This window comes from Mobula birostris, chromosome 8, assembly GCF_030028105.1.
Source record: "Mobula birostris isolate sMobBir1 chromosome 8, sMobBir1.hap1, whole genome shotgun sequence".
Lineage (NCBI taxonomy): Eukaryota > Metazoa > Chordata > Chondrichthyes > Myliobatiformes > Myliobatidae > Mobula > Mobula birostris.
In genome coordinates this window covers 14,639,031-14,663,594 of record NC_092377.1, presented here as the reverse complement: position 1 = coordinate 14,663,594, position 24,564 = coordinate 14,639,031, and the positions used below count along the sequence as shown (strand labels likewise).

Genomic DNA, 24,564 nt, shown 5'->3' with positions numbered 1-24,564 from the left:
GGAGTGCAGGCCTGATATTGAAATCCGCCACATCCCTGTACCTAACACTAATTTGACCTCTAACTCCCCCACTTCACTGTCCCTAACCCCTAACCTGACCCTAACTCTCTGTCCCCAAAGTCATCCCTACGCACTTAAAAAACAACTAAATCTGAGCCATGACCTCAACAGAGACCGCAGCTCCACGCCGTCCTGATTCTCGAAGTTCCTGTCTATAAAGCAGAGATATAAAACAAATCAAGCTGTATAAGATGATGAGAGGCATTGATCGTGTGGATAGTCAGAGGCCTTTTCCCAGGGCTGAAATGGCTAACATGAGAATGCACAGTTTTAAGGTGCTTGGAAGTAGGTACAGAGGAGATGACAGGGGTAAGTTTTTTAAGCAGAGAGTAGTGAGTGCATGGAGTGGGCTGCCAGTGACAGTGGTGGAGGTGGATACGATAGGGTCTTTTAAGAGACTCTTGGTTATGTACATGGAGCTTAGAAAAATAGAGGGCTTTGGGTAACCCTAGGTAATTTCTAAGTAAGTACATGTTCGGCACAGCTTTGTGGGCCAAAGGGCCTGTATTGTGCTATAGGTTTTCCATGTTTCTATGTTTCATGGAGCTTTATTTGGCAGAAGAGCGGAAGTTTTCTGTCACTAACTGAATTTAAAAAACAGAAAATGTGGGAAACACTCACCAGGACAGGCAGCATCTGAGGAAGAGCAAGGTTAACATTTCAGGTTGTGGTGTGTTTGTCAGAACTGGGAAAGAGAGTGAACAAGTTGGTTTTTAGCTGCAGACAGGTTGACTGGACACAAGGAATAGGGTGATGCCAGGCTTGGTGGGATCATAAACTTGAAGAAGCCATTTCACAGAGTCGTACAGCAAGGAAACAGGCCCTTCGGCCCATCTCCTCCATGCCAACTAAGATGCCCATCTAAGCTCAAACACGAGACAACCTGCCACCTTGTACATCTTTCTCCCCCTCCCCCACCCTTCTTATTCTGCATTCTCCCCTTCCCTTCCAGTCCTGAAGAAGGGTCTCAGCCTTCTTGTCCATATTTGCTGCCAGGCCTGCTGAGTTCCCCCAGTATTGTGTGTGCGTGTTGCCCATCTAAGCCTGTCCCATTTGCTGGCATTTGACCCATATCCCCGTAAACTTTTCCTATCCGCGTACCTGACCAAATGCCTTTCAAATGCTGTAAGTTGAAGATAAAGGTTAGCTTTATTTGTCACATGTACATGAAAACACACATGAGTCGTTGACGTCAAATCTAATCAGTGTGGTTTGTACTGAGCAGCTCGTAAGCATCACCCCACTTCTGGTGCTGACGTAGCATGCCCACAACTCACCGACTCTAACTGCACATCTTTGGAATGTGGGAGGAAACCGGAGCATCCGCAGCAAAAGCACATGGTCACAGGGAAGAACGTATAAACTCCTTACAGACAGCAGCAGGAATCGAACCCCTGCCTTTCAGCTCACTTGCAAAGCGCTGCATCAAGCTGTGCTACCATGCCTCCCCAGTTGTACTCGTCTCACCCACTTCCTCTGGCAACTCATTCCATTTCCGGTCGAATAGGTCATCACGGACTACTGCAGAGAGGAAAAGCACAAGCAAAGAAACATACAAACGCTGTCAGCTGCTCCTCTCTGCCTCAGCTCTGATGAAAGGTCTTCTGGAGGAAAGTTAACTCTGTTTCTCCTACCACTGACGCTGCCTGACCTGCTGAGTGTTTCCAGCATTGTCATTTTTTACTTCAAATTGCCAGCACTTGCAGCTTATTTGATTTGTGGCTTGTGGTTTGATGTTCTATATTCCGTCTTTTTTGCTCTTTTTTTTGCCGTTTCTGTGATTTGTTCTTTTTTTTGCACGTCGAATGTTTGATGTTTTCTTTGAATGGGTTCCATGGTGTTTCTTTGTTTTGTGACTCTCTGTGGGAAGATGAATCTCTTCATACCCACTTTGATAATGAATGTACTTTGAATCTTTGGATCTCTTTCAATCACTAACTGAATGTGTGGTCATTATCTATTCATGGGAACATGCTACGTGTACATTATAAACACCAGCGACTCTGCAGATACCGGAAGTCTTGAGCAACACACTCACGAAATGCTGGAGGAATTCAGCAAGTCAGACAGCATCTACGGAAGGGAATAAATATTCAGCATTTTGGGCTGAGACCGTATTGTTTTGGTTGTCCGTCTTCATTTGTGTGTTTCTATTGTGTTTCATTGTTCTACTGTGAACGCCGACAAGAAATGAATCTCGGGGTAGTATATGGTGATGTATACGTACTTTGATAGTAAGTTTACTTTGAACTTTGAATTTTGTCATGTTCAGAAGAATGAGAGGAGATCATGTAGAAACATAAAATTATGAAACGGATAGATAAGATAGAGGCAGGAAAATTGTTTCCACTGGTTGGTGAGACTAGAACCAGGGGACGTAGCATCAAGATTTGGGGGGGTAGATTTATGATGGAGATGAGGAGGAGCTGCTTTTCACAAAGAGTGGTGAATCTGTGGAATTCTCAGCCCGATGAAGCAGTGGTGGCTACCTCAGTAAATATATTTCAAATAAGGTTGGATAGATTTTTGCATAGTTGGACAGTATATAAAGGTGAAATATAAGGATATGAACTTCCCACTATTCAGGACATTTACAAAGGCAGGTGCATAAAAAGAGTCGAAAGGATCATTGGAGACCGGAGTCACCACAACCACAAACTGTTCCATCTGCTACCATCCGGAAAACGGTACCACAGTGTTAAAGCCAGGACCAACAGGCTCTGAGACAGCTTCTTCCACCAGGCCATCAGACTGATTAATTCATGCTGACGCAATTGTATTTCTAAGCTATATTGACTGTTCTGTTGTACATCTTACTGTATGTGAAGGATGTAATAAATATTAAGTCAAGTCATTTCAAGGTGTTGCTCCTCCACCCTGAGGGTGGCCTCATCTTGGCTCAAGAGGAGGTTATAGATCGACACGTTGGAATGGGATTAACATGCTTGGCTTTTTAAAACTTCTTTTTCCCTCTCATAATCTTCCGCGTGTCCCCTCCATGCATTTAATATTCTCTCCATTTATTGGATTTCCTGCAGCAGCGAGTTCCATTCCCAATCCACTCTCTGTGTTAAAGCAGCTTCTATTAAACTTCCCACCGGATTTTACGTGTGGAGTTCTTTTTTCTCTTTTATTGGGCTGAGCAAGTTCCCAGGAATTGGAAGCTACATACAATTTTACTGCAATTTGCAATAAATATTTACCGAGGGCAAATCCGACAGCACTTGTTTATGATTCCAGTCAGCTTGCTGGGATTATCTCTTTCCCTCCTGCAGTCTTTTTTTCATTTACAGTAATAACTGCCACCAAATCTTGGAGCCGTTCCGCTTCACTTTGCACGCAGTCCGAGGAGACAGAGAGGTATGAAGTGGCCATTCCATTACTAAATTATATCGAAGCCACAGCTGGTGTTGAGAATGGAACAGAAATCTGATAATGCTCTTTGCTTTTGCAGTTTACTAATGAGTTTATTAATTCCAGTAGAGTTCACATTTTTGCTGATACATTAAACTGGTCCCAACATAACTGGGAGGGCAGTGGCTCTTTGAGCCATGCTTAAGAGCGTTACAAACCAACGTCTCTACCCCTCCCATCCTTCAGCTCACAACAGGTGCAGATGTTGAAAAGAAAGCTAGACTGGCATTTATAGAACATCCTCCATCTTGCGATAAGGACATTCCAAGGTACCTGGCAACCAATGAAGTATTATTGAAACACAGGGAACACAAGAACATAAGAAATAGGAGTAGGAGTCGGCCATCTGGCCCGTTGAGCCTGCTCCACCATTCAATAAGATCATGGCTGACCTGACCATGGACTCATCTCCACCTGCCTGCCTTTTCCCCATAACCCTTAATTCCCCCTGATGGCATGAGTATTGATTTCTCCTTCCAGTAAACAAATAACCCCTTCCCCTCTGTTCCTCACTCTGACCTTTCACTTATTCTCACCTGCCTATTACTTCCCCCGGGTCCCTTCCTCCTTCCCTTTCTCCTATGGTCCACGCTCCTCTCCAATTAGATTATTTCTTCTCCGGCTCTTCACCTTGCCCACCCACCTTCCAGCCAGTTTTATGTGAACTTGGAGAACGCTAAATGTACAGAGGGGACAAGCGGAAGATTATGAGAGGAAAAAGAAAGCTTTAATTTATAGATTGCACTTGAAGTACGATCACTATTCTTTTGAGACACTTTGTGTCAATTTGGCATCCTAGTGCTTTTTTTTGCCTTGATCTTCAGATCAGTCTAGCTTTGGTAGTGTGATCACTCAGGTGTGTTTGCAAGATAATTTTATTGATGTTGTCAATTAACTGTCAGTGATAACACAAAGGAAAAAAAATTAAAATGAGACAAATACCCAGTGTAAGCAATTTTTAAAAAATATCCTGGTAAGTCAAAATGATTCTTTCTCCCGATGTTGACTAAATTTCATGCTATTTATTTCTCCAAAGCCTGTGTAAACTTCATTTATATTTATCAGGATTTCCCAGAATTGTGTGCTTGGAGTCATAGTCATCAGGCACAGAAGCAGACCTTTTGATCTAAGCTGACCAAGGTGACCCATCCATGCTTGTCCCATTTTCCTGTATTTGTTCCATCTCCTTATCCTTTCCTATTCGTGCACCTGTCTAAGGGTCTTGTAAATGTTGTTGATGTACCTGCCTCAACCACTTCCTCTGGCCACTCATTCCATATTGACCATGCTGTAGGTGTAAAAGTTGCCCATCAAAGATTCAAAATACATTTATTATCAAAGTAGGTATGCAATATACAACCCTGAGATTTGTCTTCCCACGGACAGTCACGAAACAAAGAAACACTGGGGAAGCCGTTCAAAGAAAACTTCAAACACCCATCGTGCAAACAGTATTAAGCAAGCAGAAAGCACAGGATATAAAATATCAATACAAGGTTATTGAAGCAGTGCAGGAATTTTCAGTTCATTTCAATTTTGCACTGTGCCTTTTGCTGACTGCAGGCCGCAGAGCTAGTCTGCCCCGATCAAAATCACACAAAATAGAAATTTTTAAAAGTGTGTATTAAATCTGTCACCTCTCCTCTTAAAACCCTGGCCTCTAGTTCTTGATTCCCTTAGTTTGACGGTGGAGGTGATTTGCTGTGGGATGTGTGACAACAGCAAATTCCAGTGTGATAGTGAGAAGCCGATCTGTTGTAGTGATGCAGAACCAGGGGTAAATTTTGGTCGGACCTTAGAAATAGTATATATAGTATTTTGGGAAATCCCGATAAATATAAGTGAAGCTTACACGGGCTTTGGAGAAATAAATAGCGTGAAATTTAGTTGGCATCAGGAGCAAGAATCATTTTGATTTACCAGGATAATTTAAAAAAATTGCTTACACTGGGAATTTGCCTCATCTGAATTTTTTTCCCTTTGTGCTATCTCCATGTCCCTCCCTTCCATGTACAGTACTGTGGAAAAGTCTTAGGCACATATATATAGCTAGTGCGCCTAAGACTTTTGCGTAGTACTGTACTTCTCAACATGTAGTGGAGAGCCAATTTGTAAATCTGATAGGAACAAAGGATGTTGGGAATGGCGAGCATGGTGCGCGGTGGGAAGGGTGTGAGACAGGTGACAGGGAAGGAGTTCCAGAGGCAGACACACCCAGCCCTGAGACACCAGGCAAGGTCATTTGATTCCAAACAATTGGTTTATTGATCGGTACAGAAGGTCTCTCCGGTGCTTCCCCCCTCCGTCCCCTCTCCCGTCCCCTTTTCCCAACCATGATTCCCTCTCCCTGCCTCTTTTCCATTCTCAATCCACAACAGAGATCTGTGTCAGAATCAGGTTTATCATCACTCACATATGGTATGAAATTTCTTTGTCTTTTGCGGCAGCAAGATGCCCAATACACAAAATTACTGCAGTACTGTGCAATGATTTGATCTGAATGAATGGTATACGAGCTTTTCCCTGTACCTTGGTACATATAACCAAAAATAACCGAATTCCAATTCCTCTTCCAACTCCAACTCCAATTTCCTTCCCACCTCCTTAGTGCTGCTATGATGTGTCAGCCTAGATTTTAAGTAAAGATTGTAGTGATGTATATTCATTCCCCAGGGCCTGAGAAGCTTCTTACTAAACTCAGCTAAACACAACTGTTTGACCTTGACTTTTCCAAAGGGTCAGAGTTATTGGTGATTAAGTTAAACTTTTAACAAATAATCTTCACTCAGTTTTTTGTTGTAAACAACAAGCAGTTCCTGGTTCTTAATGTAAATTGCATTCAGTTTGAAGTTGGAGGTACAGCTTTACAAAGTAAAGTGACCAGGAGACTTGTCTCCATTAGCCAAACACAAGACAATGGGGTTTTGTTAATTGGCACATCAAACATATCGGGATGTTTGTATACGCGGGGGGGGTCAGCCCTCACAGCATTAATTGTGGATGTTTGGGATCTCTGTTGCCAGAAGCTCTTAAGACCATCTGTGTGAGTTACTTTGTCCCAGAAAAAGTATCCGGAAAATATCAGATGCAGGTGATGTCAAAAATAGTATAAATACTATCACAGTTTGGGGATTGTTAGGAATGGTAGGGAGAACATCAGAAAAAAGAACTAGTGTTTGTTTGTCAACCTTCAGTCTGAGTGATGGACGTCATTTGTCTGCAGCTCCCTGGCATGTTCTTTTAGTTTATAATTGTACCTGTACTTGGAAATCCCTTGCGGTTTGTAAATATATTGTAATTTGGCAATCTTTTATAAATCAGAAATCCTCTATGATTGTTAAATGTGTATTAAGAATTATTTATCTGTATTTAAATGTGTATAATTAAAAATAAACTAGTTCTTTAGCTGGAAGTATTTACTCCTTGGTAGAGAGGGAGGATGGAGCACTCAAGTGGTGGGTATTGGCAGCCAAAACTCACTGCGGAGGCTAGACAGCGAAGTAAACTTGTCCTTCAAGAGTAGTTGGATACAGTATAATCTTTCTACAGTGAGGAGCCCATAGCTATCTGTGTCAGATAGGGCTTAAAATCTTCTTTTGAGTTTAGGGCTTATGCAGCCAGGGAACCCAATACCATCACAATGTGTGAATTGAGAGGGAATTATTAACAAGCCTTTTGTCACACTAGTGAGCAAGGCCCCTCATGGTCCTGCCATACTTAGCCATGCTTTACGTTTTGAGACGCAGCCGGGGTTAGGCCGAGCCGTGTGATGAATGCGGATATTATAACAGCGGGCCTTTGTATCTTGATGCATGTTCATCACTAAGTATCACTTCCAGGAAGGCTTTGTGTGCTGTTAAAACAGTTCACACTCTGTCGTTATGTTTATATTGTTCCAAATGCTGAATCAGACCACGGCCATAGGGTGTGTGTGTGTCTGTGTGTGTGTCTGTGTGTGTGTCTGTGTGTGTGTGTGTGTGTGTCTGTGTGTGTGTGTGTGTGTGTGGCCCTGAATCCACTAAACCAAACGATATAGTTTGGGATGGCCAAATGAGCCCTTGTTTAATTTGGATCACTGTTTACCTAATTGCAAGTTTGCTTCCACTATCTAAACAAACCGGATCATTTTTTAAGAATTGTGTTACAGTTTTTATTCCCCTAACAATGTGGAAAGCCATCATTTGTGCCAATAAATTATGCTTAAGCTTTTAACGTGTCATTACACGGGTATCTTAATTTTGTGTATGACCCTGGGGTTAAAAAGAACACTTACATTTAATTTTTCTACAAATTAGACATATCCAGTCCCAGTGTGGCTTTTATACTTTGCTACAGGGAGGAGGGTGTTAGCAGTAAGGGCAGGATTTATTCCCACAACCTCAACCCCTCCCACAAAGTGCCCTTCAAATGTCTTTGAGAGGGTGGTGGTAAACTCCTGCCTTGAGCATCTGTGACCTGAATTAATGGTGCTATCCGAGTGTGGCTGGGTAAGGACTTTCAGGATTTACAATAGTTAGGAGCAGGAGTAGGCCACAGACCCTCCAGCCTGCCCTGCCATTCAATATAATCATGGCTGACGGGTCCCATATCCCTCCTCTGTTCCCCATTAATCCCTGCCTCTGTTTTAACCTCGGTGATCCAGCCTCCACAGCCCTCAGTGTTGTGGAGAATTCCGGAGGTTCACCCATCCCCCAATGCAAGAAGACACAACAAGGTTCAGGACTGATGATGGAGTGGTGGTATATAATAGACCATACTAAGACCATAAGATATTGGAGCAAAATTAGGCCACTGGGCTCATCAAATCTGCTCTGCCATTTCATCATGGCTGACCCATTTCCCCTCTCAACCCCAATCTCCTGCCTTCTCCCTGTATCCCTTCATGCCCTGACCAATCAACCTCTGCCTTAAATAAACATGAAGTGACAAAGAATTCCACAGATTCACCACTCTCTGGCTAAAGAAATTCCTCCTCATCTCAGTTCTAAAAGGAAGTCCCTCTATTGAGAGGCTGTGTCCTCTGATCTTAGACTGTCCCACCATAGGAAATGTCCTCCCCACATCCACCCTACCAAGGCCTTTCCACATTCTATAGGTTTCAATGAGGTCACCCACTCATTCTTATGAATTCCAGTAAATACAGGCCCAGAGCCATCAAACGCTCTTCAGATGACAAGCCATTCAATCCTGTAGTCACTTTCTTGAATCTTCTTTGAACCCTCTTCAATGTCAGCACATCTTTTCTTTGATAAGTGATCCAGTATCCACAACCCCCAGGGGGTTGGAGAGTTCCAGAGATTCACCCATCCCCCTGCAAGAAGAAACAGCAAGGTGATGGTGGAGTGGTGGTACATAGTCTGAGACAGGAGGGTAACTGGTGCCAGTCGTATCTCTAAAGGGTCATAGAGCAGTACAGTCCAGAAACAAAACCTTCGGCCCATCTAGTCTGTGCCAAACTCTTATTCTAGAAGAACACAGAACATAGAAAACCTACAGCACAATACAGGCCTTTCAGCCCACAAGGCTGTGCTGAACATGTACTTACTTTAGAAATTACCCTGAGTTACCCATAGCCCTTTGTTTTTCTAAGCTCCACGTACCTATCCAGGAGCCTCTTAAAAGACCCTATCGTATCTGCCTCCACCACCGCTGCCGGCAGCCCATTCCATGCACTCACCACTCTCTGCGTAAAGAACTTACCCCTGACAGCTCCTCTGTACCTACTTCCAAGCACCTTAAAACTGTGTCCTCTCATGTTAGCCATTTCAGCCCTGGGAAAAAGCCTCTGACTATCCACACGATCAATGCCTCTCATCACCTTATACACCTCTGTCAGGTCACCTCTCATCCTCCGTCGCTCCAAGGAGAAAAGGCCAAGGTCTGCCTGGTCTCATCAACCCAAACCTGGACCATTGTCCTCCAAACCCCTAACCTTCTGGAGATTAGAAGAATGAGGGGGGATCTCATTAAAACCTATTGAATAGTGAAAGGCCTAGAGAGTGTGGATGTGGAAAGGATGTTTCCTTTTGTGGGGGAATCTAGACCAGAGGGTATAGCCTCAGAATAGAGGGGCATCCCTTTAGAATTGAGATGAGCAAGAACTTATTTAGCCAGAGGGTGGTGAATTTGTGGAATTCATTGCCACAGATGGCTGTGCAGGACAACTCATTGGGTATATTTAAAGCGGAGGTTGATAGGTTCCTGAGCTTCAAAGGTTACTGGGAAAAGGCAGGAGAATGGGGTTGAGAGGGATAATAAATCAGCAGGAACAGGATGATAGTACAGATGAATGAGTGGCTAAGGAAGTGGTGCAGGGGGCAGGGTTCAGATTTAGAACCATAGAACCATAGAAAACTACAGCACAGAAAACAGGCCATTCGGCCCTTCTAGTCTGTGCCAACACTTTATTCCGCTAGCCCCATTGACCTGCATCCAGTCCATAACCCTCCAGACCTCTCCCATCCATGTATCTATCCAATTTGTTCTTAAAACTTAAGAGTGAGCCCGCATTTACCACGTCAGATGGCAGCTCGTTCCACACCCCCACCACTCTCTGAGTGAAGAAGTTCCCCCTAATGTTCCCTCTAAACCTTTATCCTTTCTAGATCATTGGAATCTCTTCTGGGGAAGGTACGGTCTGTACTAAAGTGACAGGGTATATCTAAATCAGAGGGTGCCTATATCCTTGTGGGCGGGTTTGCTGGAGCTGTTTGGGAGTGTTTAAACTAATTTAGCAGGGGAATGGGAACTGGAGTGATAGGGCTGAGGATGGGGCAGTTTGTATACAAATAGACGCAGTTTGCAGGGAGATGATAGGACAAAATTGCAGGCAGGTAAAGTATAACATGGGAGCAAAATCAAAAAAGGTGATGAATACAGGACTATACATGAATTATACTTGAATGCATAGCGAATACGGAATAAGGTCGATGATCTTGCAGTGCAGTTAGGGACTTTGTGTGCATCACTGAGTCACAGCTGAAGTAAGAGCATAGCTGGGAACTTAACACCTAAGGGTACACCTTGTATCAAAAGTACAGGCACGTAGGCAGAGAGGGTGGTGTGGCTGTGTTGGTGGGAAATGAAATCAAATTCTTAGAAAGAGTTGACATAGGATTTGAGGGTATAGAATCCTGTGGTCCTGCAAAGTGAGTTCAGGGAGTTAGATGCAAAGTTAAAGGACAGGAGCTTCAGGGTTGTGATCATTAGACCATAAGACCATAAGATATAGGAGCAGAATTAGGCCCTTCAGCCCATCGAGTCTGCTCCGCCATTCCATCACGGCTGATCCCGGATCCCACTCAACCCCATACACCTGCCTTCTTGCTATATCTGTTGATGCCCTGACTGATCAGCAAACTGTCAACTTCTGCCTTAAATATACGCACGGACTTGGCCTCCACCGCAGTCTGTGGCAGAGCATTCCACAGATTCACTACTCTCTGGCTAAAAAAATTCCTCCTTTACCTCTGTTCTAAAAGGTCGCCCCTCAATTTTGAGGCTGTGCCCTTTAGTTCTGGATACCCCCACCATAGGAAACATCCTCCCCACATCCACCCTATATTAACATTTTGTAGGTTTCAATGAGATCCCCCCACATTCTCCTACATTCCAGGGAGTGTAGGGTCAAAGCTGGCAAACACTCCTCATATGTTAACTGCTTCATTCCCAGAATCATCCTTGTGAACCTCCTCTCGACTCTGTCCAATGACAACACATCCTTTCTGAGATACTGGGCTCAAAACTGTTGACAATACTCCAAGTGCGGCCTGACTAATGTCTTATAAAGCCTCACCATTATCTTTTTACTTTTATATTCTATTCCCCTTGAAATAAATGCCAACATTTGCATTTGCCTTCTTTACCACAGACTTAACCTGTAAATTAACCTTATGAGAGCCTTACTATTCATGCCACGTGCTAGTGATGCCAGAAATAGGAAGATAGAAACATAGAAACATAGAAAATAGGTGCAGGAGTAGGCCCTTCGAGCCTGCACCGCCATTTATTATGATCATGGCTGATCATCCAACTCAGAACCCCGCCCCAGCCTTCCCTCCATACCCCCTGATCCCCGTAGCCGCAAGGGCCATATCTAACTCCCTCTTAAATATAGCCAATGAACTGGCCTCAACTGTTTCCTGTGGCAGAGAATTCCACAGATTCACCACTCTCTGTGTGAAGAAGTTTTTCCTAATCTCGGTCCTAAAAGGCTTCCCCTTTATCCTCAAACTGTGACCCCTCGTTCTGGACTTCCCCAACATCGGGAACAATCTTCCTGCATCTAGCCTGTCCAATCCCTTTAGGATTTTATACGTTTCAATCAGATCCCCCCTCAATCTTCTAAATTCCAACGAGTACAAGCCCAGTTCATCCAGTCTTTCTTCATATGAAAGTCCTGCCATCCCAGGAATCAATCTGGTGAACCTTCTTTGTACTCCCTCTATGGCAAGGATGTCTTTCCTCAGATTAGGGGACCAAAACTGCTCACAATACTCCAGGTGTGGTCTCACCAAGGCCTTGTACAACTGCAGTAGTACCTCCCTGCTCCTGTACTCAAATCCTCTCGCTATAAATGCCAGCATACCATTCGCCTTTTTCACCGCCTGCTGTACCTGCATGCCCACTTTCAATGACTGGTGTATAATGACACCCAGGTCTCATTGCACCTCCCCTTTTCCTAATCGGCCACCATTCAGATAATAATCTGTTTTCCTATTTTTGCCACCAAAGTGGATAACTTCACATTTATCCACATTAAATTGCATCTGCCATGAATTTGCCCACTCACCCAACCTATCCAAGTCACCCTGCATCCTCTTAGCATCCTCCTCACAGCTAACACTGCCACCCAGCTTCGTGTCATCCGCAAACTTGGAGATGCTGCATTTAATTCCCTCATGCAAGTCATTAATATATATTGTAAACAACTGGGGTCCCAGCACTGAGCCTTGCGGTACCCCACTAGTCACTGCCTGCCATTCTGAAAAGGTCCCGTTTATTCCCACTCTTTGCTTCCTGTCTGCTAACCAATTCTCCATCCACATCAATACCTTACCCCCAATACCGTGTGCTTTAAGTTTGCACACTAATCTCCTGTGTGGGACCTTGTCAAAAGCCTTTTGAAAATCCAAATATACCACATCCACTGGTTCTCCCCTATCCACTCTACTAGTTACATCCTCAAAAAATTCTATGAGATTCGTCAGACATGATTTTCCTTTCACAAATCCATGCTGACTTTGTCCGATGATTTCACCGCTTTCCAAATGTGCTGTTATCACATCTTTGATAATTGACTCCAGCAGTTTCCCCACCACCGATGTTAGGCTAACCGGTCTATAATTCCCCGGTTTCTCTCTCCCTCCTTTTTTAAAAAGTGGAGTTACATTAGCCACCCTCCAATCCTCAGGAACTAGTCCAGAATCTAACGAGTTTTGAACAATTATCACTAATGCATCCACTATTTCTTGGGCTACTTCCTTAAGCACTCTGGGATGCAGACCATCTGGCCCTGGGGATTTATCTGCCTTCAATCCCTTCAATTTACCTAACACCACTTCGCTACTAACAAGTATTTCGCTCAGTTCCTCCATCTCACTGCAGCCCTGCAGATCATGCAGTCCTCAGCTTTGCTTGTTGCTCGGCGGCCGGGGCATGGTCAAAGTGCTTGGCAGATGCTGGTGCTCAGAGAGGCTGTATCGGAGGGGCTGGTCGGAGGCTCGAAGTTTTCATACGGACTCAGAGTCGGCTGGGGTCGAGTGCTTTCAATGCATCAGCAAGTTATCGGCGCCTGGAGGTTTATGGCAGGGAGAGTTTCTCCCTTTTGCCGCCTGCTATCTGGGCTATCGGGAGTCGATCGGAACTTTGAGACTTTTTTTTACCATGCCCACGGTCTGCTCTCTATCAAATTAAAGTATTGTTTTGCACTGCTGTAACTATATGTTATAATTATGTGGTTTTGTCAGTATTTGTCTTTGGTTTGTCCTGTTTTTTCTGTGATATCACTCTGGAGGAACATTGTATCATTTCTTAATGCATGCATTTCTAAATGACAATAAACGAGGACAGAGTGTCCTCATAATCTAATCTAATCTAATAATCTAATCTGATATGTGGATAGGGAGTTGGTGCAGGAGGGAGGTTTTTGGATCATTGGACGCTCTTCCAGGGAAGGTGGGACCTGTACAGAAGGGACAGTTTTCACCTGGAGGACTCATACCCTAGTGGGAAGGCTTACATGTTGCCTGGGGAGCAGAGAGGTGTTTAAACTAAACTGCATCGAGTGATCATAATACCATGAGTAGCAAATTAATTATGGAAAAGGATAGGTCTGGTCTGCAGGCGGATGGGAACCAAAACACCAGAACTGATAATGGAGTGGTTGAGGGAAAGATGTTGTTAAATTTACATACAAGGTCAGGAGTTAAAAAGTCAAGCAAGGCGTGACTAATTTCCTGAGCTGTGTTCATTTCAATGCACGGAGTATTGTAGGAAAGGCGGAGGAGCTTAGGGTATGGATCAGCATGTGGAATTATGACATTTTAGCTATTAGTGAGTTTTGCTTGCAGGAGGGACAGGGCGAGCTGCTGAAATTCCTGGGGTTCCATTGTTTTAGATATGATAGATTAAAGTGGCATTACTAGTCAGGGAAGGTGTCTTGGCAGTGCTCAGTCAGGGCTGACTGGAGAGCTCGTCTAGTGAGGCTTTGTGGGTAGAACAGAGGAGTAGAAAGGTATGACTATGTTAATGGGATTATATTGCAGACCACCCAACACACAGTCTACAGGATTAAGAGGAACAAATTTGTAGAGAAATTGTTGCAAGACATATAAGGTTGTGATAGTAGGCAATTCTAACTTTCCACATATTGACTGTGACGCCCACACTGTAAAAGGGCTGGATGGGAAAAAGTTTGTCAAATATGTCCAGGAAAGTTTCCTTGATCAGTACGTACAAGTCTCAACAAGAGAGTGCGCGATACTAGGTCTATTATTAGGGAATGAGACAGGGCAGGTGACAGACGTTTGTGTGCAGGAACACTTTGCATTTAGTGATCGTAGTGCCATTAGTTTCAAAGTAAATATGTGAAAAGATAGGTCTAATCCTCCTGTACCAAATAAAGTGGCCACTGAGCATATATCTGTGATCTTCTAGGGCCATAACCCATCCACTTCAAGGTTTGATGTGTTGAGCATTCAGAGATGCTCTTCTACACACCACTGTTGTAATGCCTGGTTATTTGAGTTACCGTCGCCCTCCTTTGAGCTTGAACCAGTTCTGGCCATTCTCCTCTGACCTCTCTCATTAACAAGGTGTTTTCACCCACAGTACTGCCGCTCACTGGATAATTTTTGTTTTTCGCACCATGCTCTGTAAACTCCAGAGACTGTTGTGTGTGAAAACCCCAGGAGGTCAGCAGTTTCTGAGACACTCAAACCACCCCATCTGGCACCAACAATCATTCCACGGTCCGGGTCACTTAGATCGCATCTTTTTCCCCATTCGGATATTTGGTCTGAACAAACAACTAAACCTCATGGCCATGTCTGCATGCTATTATGCAGTAGATTACTGCCAGATGATCGGTTGATTAGATATTTTCATTAACAAGCAGGTACACCTATTAAAGTGGCCTCTGATGGTGTAGATTCAAGGTCAAGTGTTAATTGAATCATCGGTGTTAGCATTGCCTCGGGTGGTCTGACTCCCTGATGAATGTGTCCATATTTGTCATTAGAATATTTTACCTTTGTCTACGAGCAAGCTATTTGCAGCTTATGCACAGCAAAGACAGTACTGTAGCAGTCAGTGCGATGCTGTTACAGCATGGGGTGTTGGAGTTCGGAGTTCAATTCTGGCACTGTCTGTAAGGAGTTTGTCTGTTCTCCCCGTGAACTTTTCCTGTGGGTGCTCCGGTTTCCTCTCACAGTCCAGAGGTATACCAGTTAGTAGATTAATTGGTCAATGTAAATAATAAACGAGATAAAATCTGCAGATGCTGGAGATCCAAAGTGACACACACTAAACTACTGGAGGAACTCATCAGGCAGCATCTGTGGAAAAGAGTAGAGCTGACGTTTCAGTCAGCAGGTCCTTTTGTGTGTGTTACTGTACATTGTCCTGTGATTAGGCTAATGTTAAATAGGTGGGTTACTGGGTGGGCTGGAAGGGTCTGTTCCACACTCTATCTCCAAATAACTACGTACATAAGTTTCAGCAATCAGTGGGCATTTGGACAAGTTCATAGAGAGTACTGTAGGTGTTGGATCTGGTGATTTTGCTATCCAGACGTTCAATGGAAGTCAAGAAAGAACCATAAAACTTGTTGCTTACGACTGTTTATTAAGTGTAATAAGAGCAAAGAATGAAAGACAGAAGGACAAAGAACAGAGAAATTGCAGTAGTCTTATACAAGAACTAGCCCGGACTAGAAAGATAACAAGATATTGTTAACAATTAACCAATGCAATAGCCAGCTTCGTGCGGAGTGACATATGCTACAGAAAAACTAAGAAGCTTCTAGAAAAATGCAGAAGCAACTTCTCCAGAGACTCACAGAGATCAGTGGACTTGGAGCTCCGGCCAACGGACCTCGTCCAGACTCAGGCTAATCTTAAGGAAGTCAGTCTATGACTTCCTCCGTGCTCAGCCTCTTCCCTATCACAGCGCACTTCCCACCCTGCACTCATCTTCCTCCGTACACCGCACAGCGGCTCTTCTGGCTATCCACAGCTGCTCCCTGCAGCACACCCTCCTGTATGATGTCCCACAGGCTGTCCGCTTGGGGCACAGCCTGGTACCTTAACATGCTGGATCAAAACCCTGAAAATGTGAGTTCAAACCCCACCAAATTTGAGTTCAAATTTCCCTTTTGTATTATCTTGATGTTTGGAATAGTTTGGCTGGATATCATGGAAAACAAAGCTTTTCACTGTAAATTGGTATCTGTAACATAATAAAGCAATTACTTCTCCCATCTCTCAGAATAATTTTTAATCAAAGCCACATCTCCCCGGTATATCACGACCCACAGCCTTTCCTTGACACACAGTTTGTGTTGTCCTTAAAACTTATTCTGCTCCATGCACAGTAAAAGTGAAAGCAGTCGTCAAGTGCAGAACCTGTGTGTGTGTGTGTGTGTGTGTGTGTGTGTGTGAGAGAGAGAGAGAGTGTGAGAGGGTGTGTGTGTGTGTGTGTGAGGGAGAGAGTGTGTATGTGTGTGTGTGAGAGAGAGAGTGTGAGAAGATGTGTGTGTATGAGAGAGAGAGAGCGTGAGAGGGGTGTGTGTGTGTTTGTGAGTGTGTGTGTGTGTGTGTGAGAGTGTGTGTGTGTGTGAGTGTGTGTGTGTGTGTGTGTGTGTGTGTGTGAGTGTGTGTGTGTTGGACAGAGAGAGTGTGGGGGGGGGTGTGAGAGGGGGCTGAGAAACATTGCTGTGGGATCTCCATAGAGCTAGAGCTAACAGTGCCGATGCTTCATACAGGCAACTGGCTGTTCCAGCAGGAGTCTCATTTCTCTCACAGGGAGGCTCAGTGTAACGCGGGATTTCCCTTCTTGTTTACACAGGTGACGTGCAACTCTTTCACTGTCAGTGACGGCGAGATGCAGGAAGCTGGTGTTGGCCTCTATCCCAGGTACACGGAGGGGACTGGGCAACATGTGCAGCACGTGCTCTGGCAGCACAGATGCTGGATTTTGGCTTGGAAAGAAACCGCAACTTAAGTTTTCTGCATTTTATGACTTAAAGGTGGTTTTGAAATGCTATTTATTGCTGTTGCAGTTTCCACATCTGCCACTGATATTTCCACTCCAGCAATCCCTTGGTAATGGGGAAACACTCACAGTACATATAATGTAGCGCTTCTGAGATGAGCTCAGTACATCTCAATATAGTGCTGACCTTTTAACCTACTCCACAATCAATCTAACTCTTCCATCTCACACAGCCCATAACCTTCCATTTTACCTATATCCACGTGCCCGTCTACGAAGCTATGAAGTATCTGCCCCTTCCCCCACCCCGGCATGCACTTCCCCGTCTGTGTGTAAAGTATTTACCTCTGACATCTCCCCCAAACTTTCCTCCACCTCCCACAAATAGATGTCCTCGGCTATTGGCCGTTTCTGCCCTGGGAATAAGGTGCTAGCTGTCCTCTCTATCTATTCCTCTCATAATTTCATAGTCGCCTTTTTCCTCCTTCATTCCTAAATCCAGGCTCGCTCAACCTTTCCTCATAAGACATGTTCTCTAATCCGGGCAGCATCCTCACTAACCCTAACTCATACATTTTTGGACTGTGGGAGGAAACCAGAGTACCCGGAGGAAACCCACGTGGTCATGGGGAGAACGTACAAACTCCTTACAGACAGTGGCGGGAATCGAACCCCGATCTTGCCACTTGGGCTGAAAAGCATTATGCTACCATGCTGCCCTCGTTCACTTCTCCTCTCAATCTGCAAATGAGACCATTGTCCGTGGTCCTCTCACATGACACTTGCCCACCTTACTTATGACACCCCTTTTGGTTTTTCCTGGGTCCAGTGGTGGGATCGTTCCTCACATAAAGGGCAATGGCTGTGATTGTCAGAGGTTATTTATACCTGAACACCCTCAAGGTGACTTCCTTGGTCCAGTCTTTTCATCAGTGACTTTCCTTCCATCATATAATTATCGTTGGTGATTGCACCCTGTTCAATTCTGTTTGAAACTGCTCGGCAAAGAAAACAGACCGTGTCTTTATGCAGTAAGATCTGGGCTCATGGAGTTATACAGAACAGGAACAGGCCAATTGGTCCAACTCATTCATGCTGATCAGGATGTTTGAAGCAGCTCCTTTTGCCTGCATTTGACTCGTTTCCCACTAAATCACAGTTCCCAATCTTTGTTATGCAGTAGATCCTTACCATTGACCAAGAGATCCAAGGACTCCAGGTTGGAACCCCTGCATTAAAGTTTTTCTAACAATATACCTGTACAAATGCCCTTTAAACCTTGTCATTACCCTGCCTTTATGCAACTCGTTCCATACATCCATGTGAAAAACTTACCCCTCAGATCATTTTAAATATTTCCTCCTCATTTTCAATTTTTGTTTATTTATTTACAGGTACAATATGGAGCTGCACCGCACCCCACTGACTTAACCCTAGCCTAATCACGGGACAAATTGCAATGACCAATTAACCTACTAACCGGTACACCTCTAGAATGTGAGAGGACACCGTAGCACCTGGAGGAAACCCACACGCTCATGGGAGGGATGTATAGACTCCATACAAATGGCATCAAAATTGAACTCTGAACTCCGACGCCCCAAGCTGTAATAGCATCACGCTAACTGCTACCAAGGCACTCTAAATCTATGCTGTCTACTTTTAGACTACCCTACCCTGGGAAAAAGATTGTGATTGTCCACCTTGTTTACCTCATAAAGATGTTATAAACCTCTTTAAAGTCCCTCATCCTCCTTCACTCAAGGGAAAAACCTCTCCTTATATCCAGCCTCTCCTTATAACTCAAGTTTTCCCGTCTCGGTGGCACCCAAATGAATCTTTGCTGTGCCCTTTCCAGCTTAATGAGATGCTGGGTGACCAGAACTGCACGCAATAGTCGAGCAGTGGTCTCAGCATTGGCTTGTACAGATACAGATGTGTGATCGTTGTCCTGTCTGATAAAGGCGGACGTGCCAAGTGCCTACTTCACCACTCTGTCTACCTGAGCCACCAAGTTACATTCGGCCGTGTGGTGATGAAAAGACAAGCAGCAATTGTGCAAGATAATGATCTTGTCCAGCGAGAGAGATTCCAGAAGCTACCATTCACATCCAGTGACATCGCTCAGTCTTCACCATCAACACCCCAGAAGTCGGCCAGCTGGTGGTGTAGTGACGTCCACACTGGATTTCCGGGCAAATGATCCTGGCTGTGAATCCCACCGGCTCCTTGCTGGCTTTCCATTAGCGCAGGGTTGAGCGATGAGAAGGAACTCAGCCTCGTAAAAAACAGAGAAAAAAAACGCTAAAGTGTCGGCAAGGTTGTCGCCTGATGCGCCACAAGGCGCGGAAAGGAACAACAACGAATAGGTTGGTTTTTGGGTGGTGCGGTTCATTGGTTCAGAAGGGCCTGTTCTGTGCCGTGTCTCCGGATAAAGTCAGGGGACGTCTCGGGGATGTGTAAGTCACGATTTAAGTATAAGCCTTTCTTTCACAAAATAAGCTGGAGCAGATCAACTAACATAGAGCAGTTAACGCTAGTCAGCGTATGTGCGTCCACTGTAGAGTAGCAGTTAGCGCGACGCTGTTACAGCTCAGGGCATTGGAGTTTGGAGTTCAATTGGGGCACCCTCTGGAAGAAAGTCTTCCGCCCACAGTCCAAAGACTGGTTGGTAGGTTAACTGGTCATTGTAAATTGTCCTGTGATTAGGCTAGGATTAAATCTGAGGATTGCTGGGTATGTGACTCGAAGGACCGTAAAGGCCTATTCCCAACTTTATCTCAATTAATTAAAATTTTTTTAAAAATTGCACTAACTTCCAGTAGAAAGGTCCAGCAGTGCGTTGTCGAGGTGATAGTGTACAGTGGGACTGCAGGGCACTTGGTAGAATGACAATGTGAAGCAGCCTTGATCTGCAAAATGCACATTGTTCACATTAAGCTTATCAGTCTCAACCGGTATAAAGTTTGCTGCATCAGGAAAAGTCCTGGTACAAGCACGTGCAATTTAATTTGGCAAGCATGCAGCTTTATTGTTAAATTGCTACTGTCATTACTTAAGTTGGAAAATCTCTCTGTCCTCCTTGAGGCACATCATTGCTCACTGAAGTCCTTTGTTATCGGAGCTATTATGTAAAGAAGGAGAGGGAATTTGTATTTACACGGCACTCCTAATGAATTCAGCAGCGCTAAGCTTCAGTTAAATGGATTACATGGATTTCACTGTTTAGGGTTGAGATAATTAATGGCTGCTTTCAGTTTTAATTGACAGAATATAAAATGCTGTTTGTAACCTACACTCATGAGGGATGTGCCCTATATTTTGAAGTGACTTGCATATGAATGTGGTGCTGAAAAATGAGGTTATTGAAATAAAGCAAGGCTCGACCATCAGGTGCCCATTATTAGTACGTGCAAGCACAGCTTGAACCTTAAACACCAAGGCTTTCCCTCCCTATATTGTGACCTTTTAAGTAAAGAATCTCTTCTGAAGCAGATTCCTGGAGGTCAAGGATGATTTAATGACTTAATGGGGGTTGCTGAAGAGATTTTTGCAGGATTCTCAGAGTGATTTGGTAGGATGTTTCAGAAACAACGGGCGAGATGCTGGAGAAACTCAGCAGGTCAGGCAACATCTATGGAGAGACGTGAACAGTCAACATTTCGGATCAAGACCCAGTCTCGCTGAAAGGTCTAGAATCTGAAATGCCAGCTGTCCATTTCCCTCTACTGATGCTGCCTAACCTGCTAAGTCTTCCAACATCTTGTGTGTTGCTCCAGATTCCAGCAACTGCAGTATCTTGTTTCTTCAGATCTTGTGTGCTTGTTCCACTGTTTACGTGTGTCCACCTATGTTCCTGTGCTGGAGACTCAAGGGACTCGACCCCATACCAGATGGTCCTCCTCCACGTTGTGTGGACTTGGGCTCGGGATTTCCATGAGTCCATGAGGCTATTACATTTTTCCAAAGGGGCCTTGAGAGCATCCTTGAAACATTTTCTTTGCCCACTGTTTAATCTCTGTCTGTTGTGGAAGTTCAGTAGAATGCTCCTTTCAGGACTTGTCAGGCTTGTGGAGTGTGTGGCCAGCCAGGTGGAGCTGGTTGAGTGAGATCAGACCCAAAATGCTGGAGATGTTCGCTTGGTTGAGAAGAAGATGATTAGCTTTATTCCATAGAAACATACAGTGAAATGCAACATTTTGTGTCCAATCAAATCAGCGAGTATTGCACTGCGCTCCCTGCAAATGTCGCCACGTTTCTGCCACCACCAGAGCATGTCCACAATTCAATAACCCTAGCCATACATAGCCAGCGCTGACATTGGTTTGGTAATCCGCCCCTGGACTTAGAGACAGCACTGGTGATATTTCTCCTTCGAGTTGAAATGTCCACCTTGGGTTGTCTGTGTCTTTGAAGCATTCGGTAAGGCGAGGATCACTGTTGCTTAGTGGACCACAGGCTTACTGATGAGTGTGAGGCACCAGAACTTGAACACGAGGGAACAGGAGCAGAGGTAGGCCACCAGCTCCTCAAGCCTGCCCTTCTGTGCCAGTTATCCCCAACCCTTAATATTTTCATCAGATTCAGTCGTGGAGTACATTCAGTCTATCTTGTGTGTGTCAAACTATTGTTCCACCAAATCCCATCGACCTGCACCTGAACCAGAGCTCTTCAAAACCCTCTCATTCATGTATCTATCCAAATTTATTTTAAGTGCTGAAACTGAACCCACATCCACCGCTTCTGCTGGCAGCTCGTTCCGTAATCTCACCACCTTCTGAGTGAGGAGACGCTCCCTCATGTTCCCCTTCAATATTTCACCTAATTTACGGTGATTCCCTCTTTCAAAAATTTATCGCTGTCCACCATAAAAATATGTAATGATCCAGCTTCCACCACAGTCAGGGACACAGAATTCCACAAGTTTACCACCCTCAGAGAGAAGACGTTTCTACATACCTCAGTTTTTATTGATCATGGTGGTGTAGAAGGGAGGCACAATGGCATAGTGGTTAGCATAGCTCTTGGCAGTGCCAGGTGTAAGACCAGGGTTCAATTCCCTTCATTGTCTGTAAGGAGCTTGTGCATTCTCCCCTCACCATGTGGGTTTCCTTCAGGTTCTCTGGTTTCCTTCGGTCATGGTCCAGTCCGTGAAGTCCGTATTCCAGTTCACGGTCTGGTTCATCGACCCTTGCTCCAGGTTTTCCTGTCTATCCTGTTTCTGTTCTTGTTGAGCTCTAATTGAGTCAGCTGATGCTCGTTGGGGCTGGCTGCATAAATATCTTCAGAGACCAGGGCGTGGCTGCTGGATTGTTCTTGTCCTTATTCCTTGTATTCCTTCCTCTGCCTTCTGTTTCCTTGCCTGAAGCCTTGCCTTGCCTTGTCTTGCCGGTAACTCTCACCTCGCCTGAAGTTCCTGTTTCGCCTTGCATTGCCTGAAGCCTTGCCTGGTCTTGCTGGTAACTCTCACCTCGTCTCACCTTCAGTCTTGTCCTGGAGCCACCCCATTCCTAGCTCCATTCCTGTCCCTTGCCTCCGCCGGGTAAGTAAGGCTGTCTTGCTATTACCCTGCGGCTGGTTCTGTCCCTAGCCTCCGTTGGGTAAGTCAGGCCGTATTGCCGTTACCTGTGGTTGGTTCTGTCCCTTCCTGTCCCTTGCCTCCATCAGGTAAGCCAGGTCGTCTTGCCGTTACCTGCGGTTGGTTCTGTCCCTTCCTGTCCCTTGCCTCCGTTGGGTGGTGATCCGCACCCTACCCAGGGGAACCGCACCCTGCCCAGGAGGAGCCTGCAGCCTCCAGCCCCAAGCCTTGCCTCAAGTCTCCAGCCTCCTGCCTGGCCTCAAGCCTGAAGACTCCAGCCTCCTGCCTAGCCTCAAGCCTGAAGACTCCAGCCTCCTGCCTAGCCTCAAGCCTGAAGACTCCAGCCTCGCCTCTAGTCTCTAGCCTCAAGCCTGAAGACTCCAGCCTCCTGCTAAGCCTTGCCTCAAGTCTCTAGCCTCTAGCCTCAAGCCTGAATACTCCAGCCTCCTTCCTCCTGCCAAGCTTCGCCTCTAGCCTCTAGCCTGAAGACTACAGCCTCCTGCCTCCTACCAAGCCTCGCCTCTAGTCTCTAGCCTCAAGCCTGAAGACTCCAGCCTCCTGCCTCCTGCCAAGCCTCGCCTCTAGTCTCTAGCCTCAAGCCTGAAGACTCCAGCCTCGTCCTGCCTGCCAGCCAAGCCTCGTCCTTGCCTAGTTCTGGGGTCTGAGCCAGAGGCAAGACCCAGGTACTGGGTCCTTGTCCAGTCTCTGGCTTGGAGTCCAAGCCCGGGCTCCTAGCTCTCTTGTCCAGTCCTGTTCCGGGTTCCTGGTTTTCGTATCCATGTCCTTGCTCTCACCCTGTATCCTAGTCCTGTCCCTAATACTTCAGTGTCTGTGTCTTGCACTTGGGTCCGTTCCCAGCCACCTTCTTATGACACCTCCCCCATCACAAAGATATATAGGTTAGGGTTAGTAAGTTGTAGGCATGTTTCGTTGGCACCGGAAGCATGTCTGCAAGCTGCCCACAGTACATCCGCAACATGAAAAACACATTTCACTCTTTGTTTTAATGTACATGTGACAAATGCAGCTAATCTTTATCTTATTCTTCACCTGTGTCCCATGTTTATCCTCAGTCTGGTTAAAGCTGTGCTGGAAATAGTGGCCAATTTTGCCATCTATGCCCCATTTTTGTCGAGAAGTATCTCCTAAAATACCGAAAGTGATCCCCGATTTCCCAGATCTCAATGTGGATGTTGATGGGCAAAGGCAGTGTTGCGGACGGGGCAGGTTGGCAGAGATTCTTTGGTTTCAGATGTTGGAGTGGAAGGGGTGATCTTTCCTACACTTCAGTGAAGGGTTGGAATTTGGCCTCCAAATGTGCACAAGCACAGATGCTTTTGTGGACCTGAGGTTGAGGTGGTCCTTGTTCTGGAGAGAGGGTGATGGTGGTTTAACAGACTCACCCTTGACCCGCAGATTAGGTCCTCTCCAGTGGTGGGGCTTGTTGGAGGTGAAGAACAGCATTGAAGTGATGAAGATTGAGTCTGGGGATGATGATATAAAATAGTGCCAAAAGACCATAAAACATAGGAACATAATTAGGCCATTTGGCCCATTGAGGCTGCTCTGCCATTTCATCATGGCAGAATTATTATCCTTCTCAACCTCATTCTCCTGTCTTCTCCTGAAAACCTATAACACCCTTAGAAATTAATAGCGTAATTCTGCTCCTATGTCTTAAGGTCTTATGGTCTAATGCTTATATGGTCGTAGATCAGCTATGGTCTTGATGAATGGAAGAGAGGATCAAAAGGTTGGTGGTCTGGTGACGTACTCCTGCTCTGAGGGTTGCCCTGAGA

The 24,564-nt window shown here is 45.2% G+C and overlaps 1 protein-coding gene across 5 annotated transcripts in view; it reads left to right on the top strand.

Moving 5' to 3' along the window:
* smyd3 (SET and MYND domain containing 3) overlaps positions 1 to 24,564 on the top strand; it is a 998,228-nt gene that overhangs the window by 789,051 nt on the left and 184,613 nt on the right. For all 5 annotated transcript variants that reach the window (XM_072264810.1, XM_072264809.1, XM_072264811.1 and 2 more), the window contains one exon: positions 17,041 to 17,108. In XM_072264810.1, coding sequence (XP_072120911.1) covers positions 17,041 to 17,108 — 68 coding nt within the window. The remainder of the gene's footprint in view (positions 1 to 17,040; positions 17,109 to 24,564) is intronic.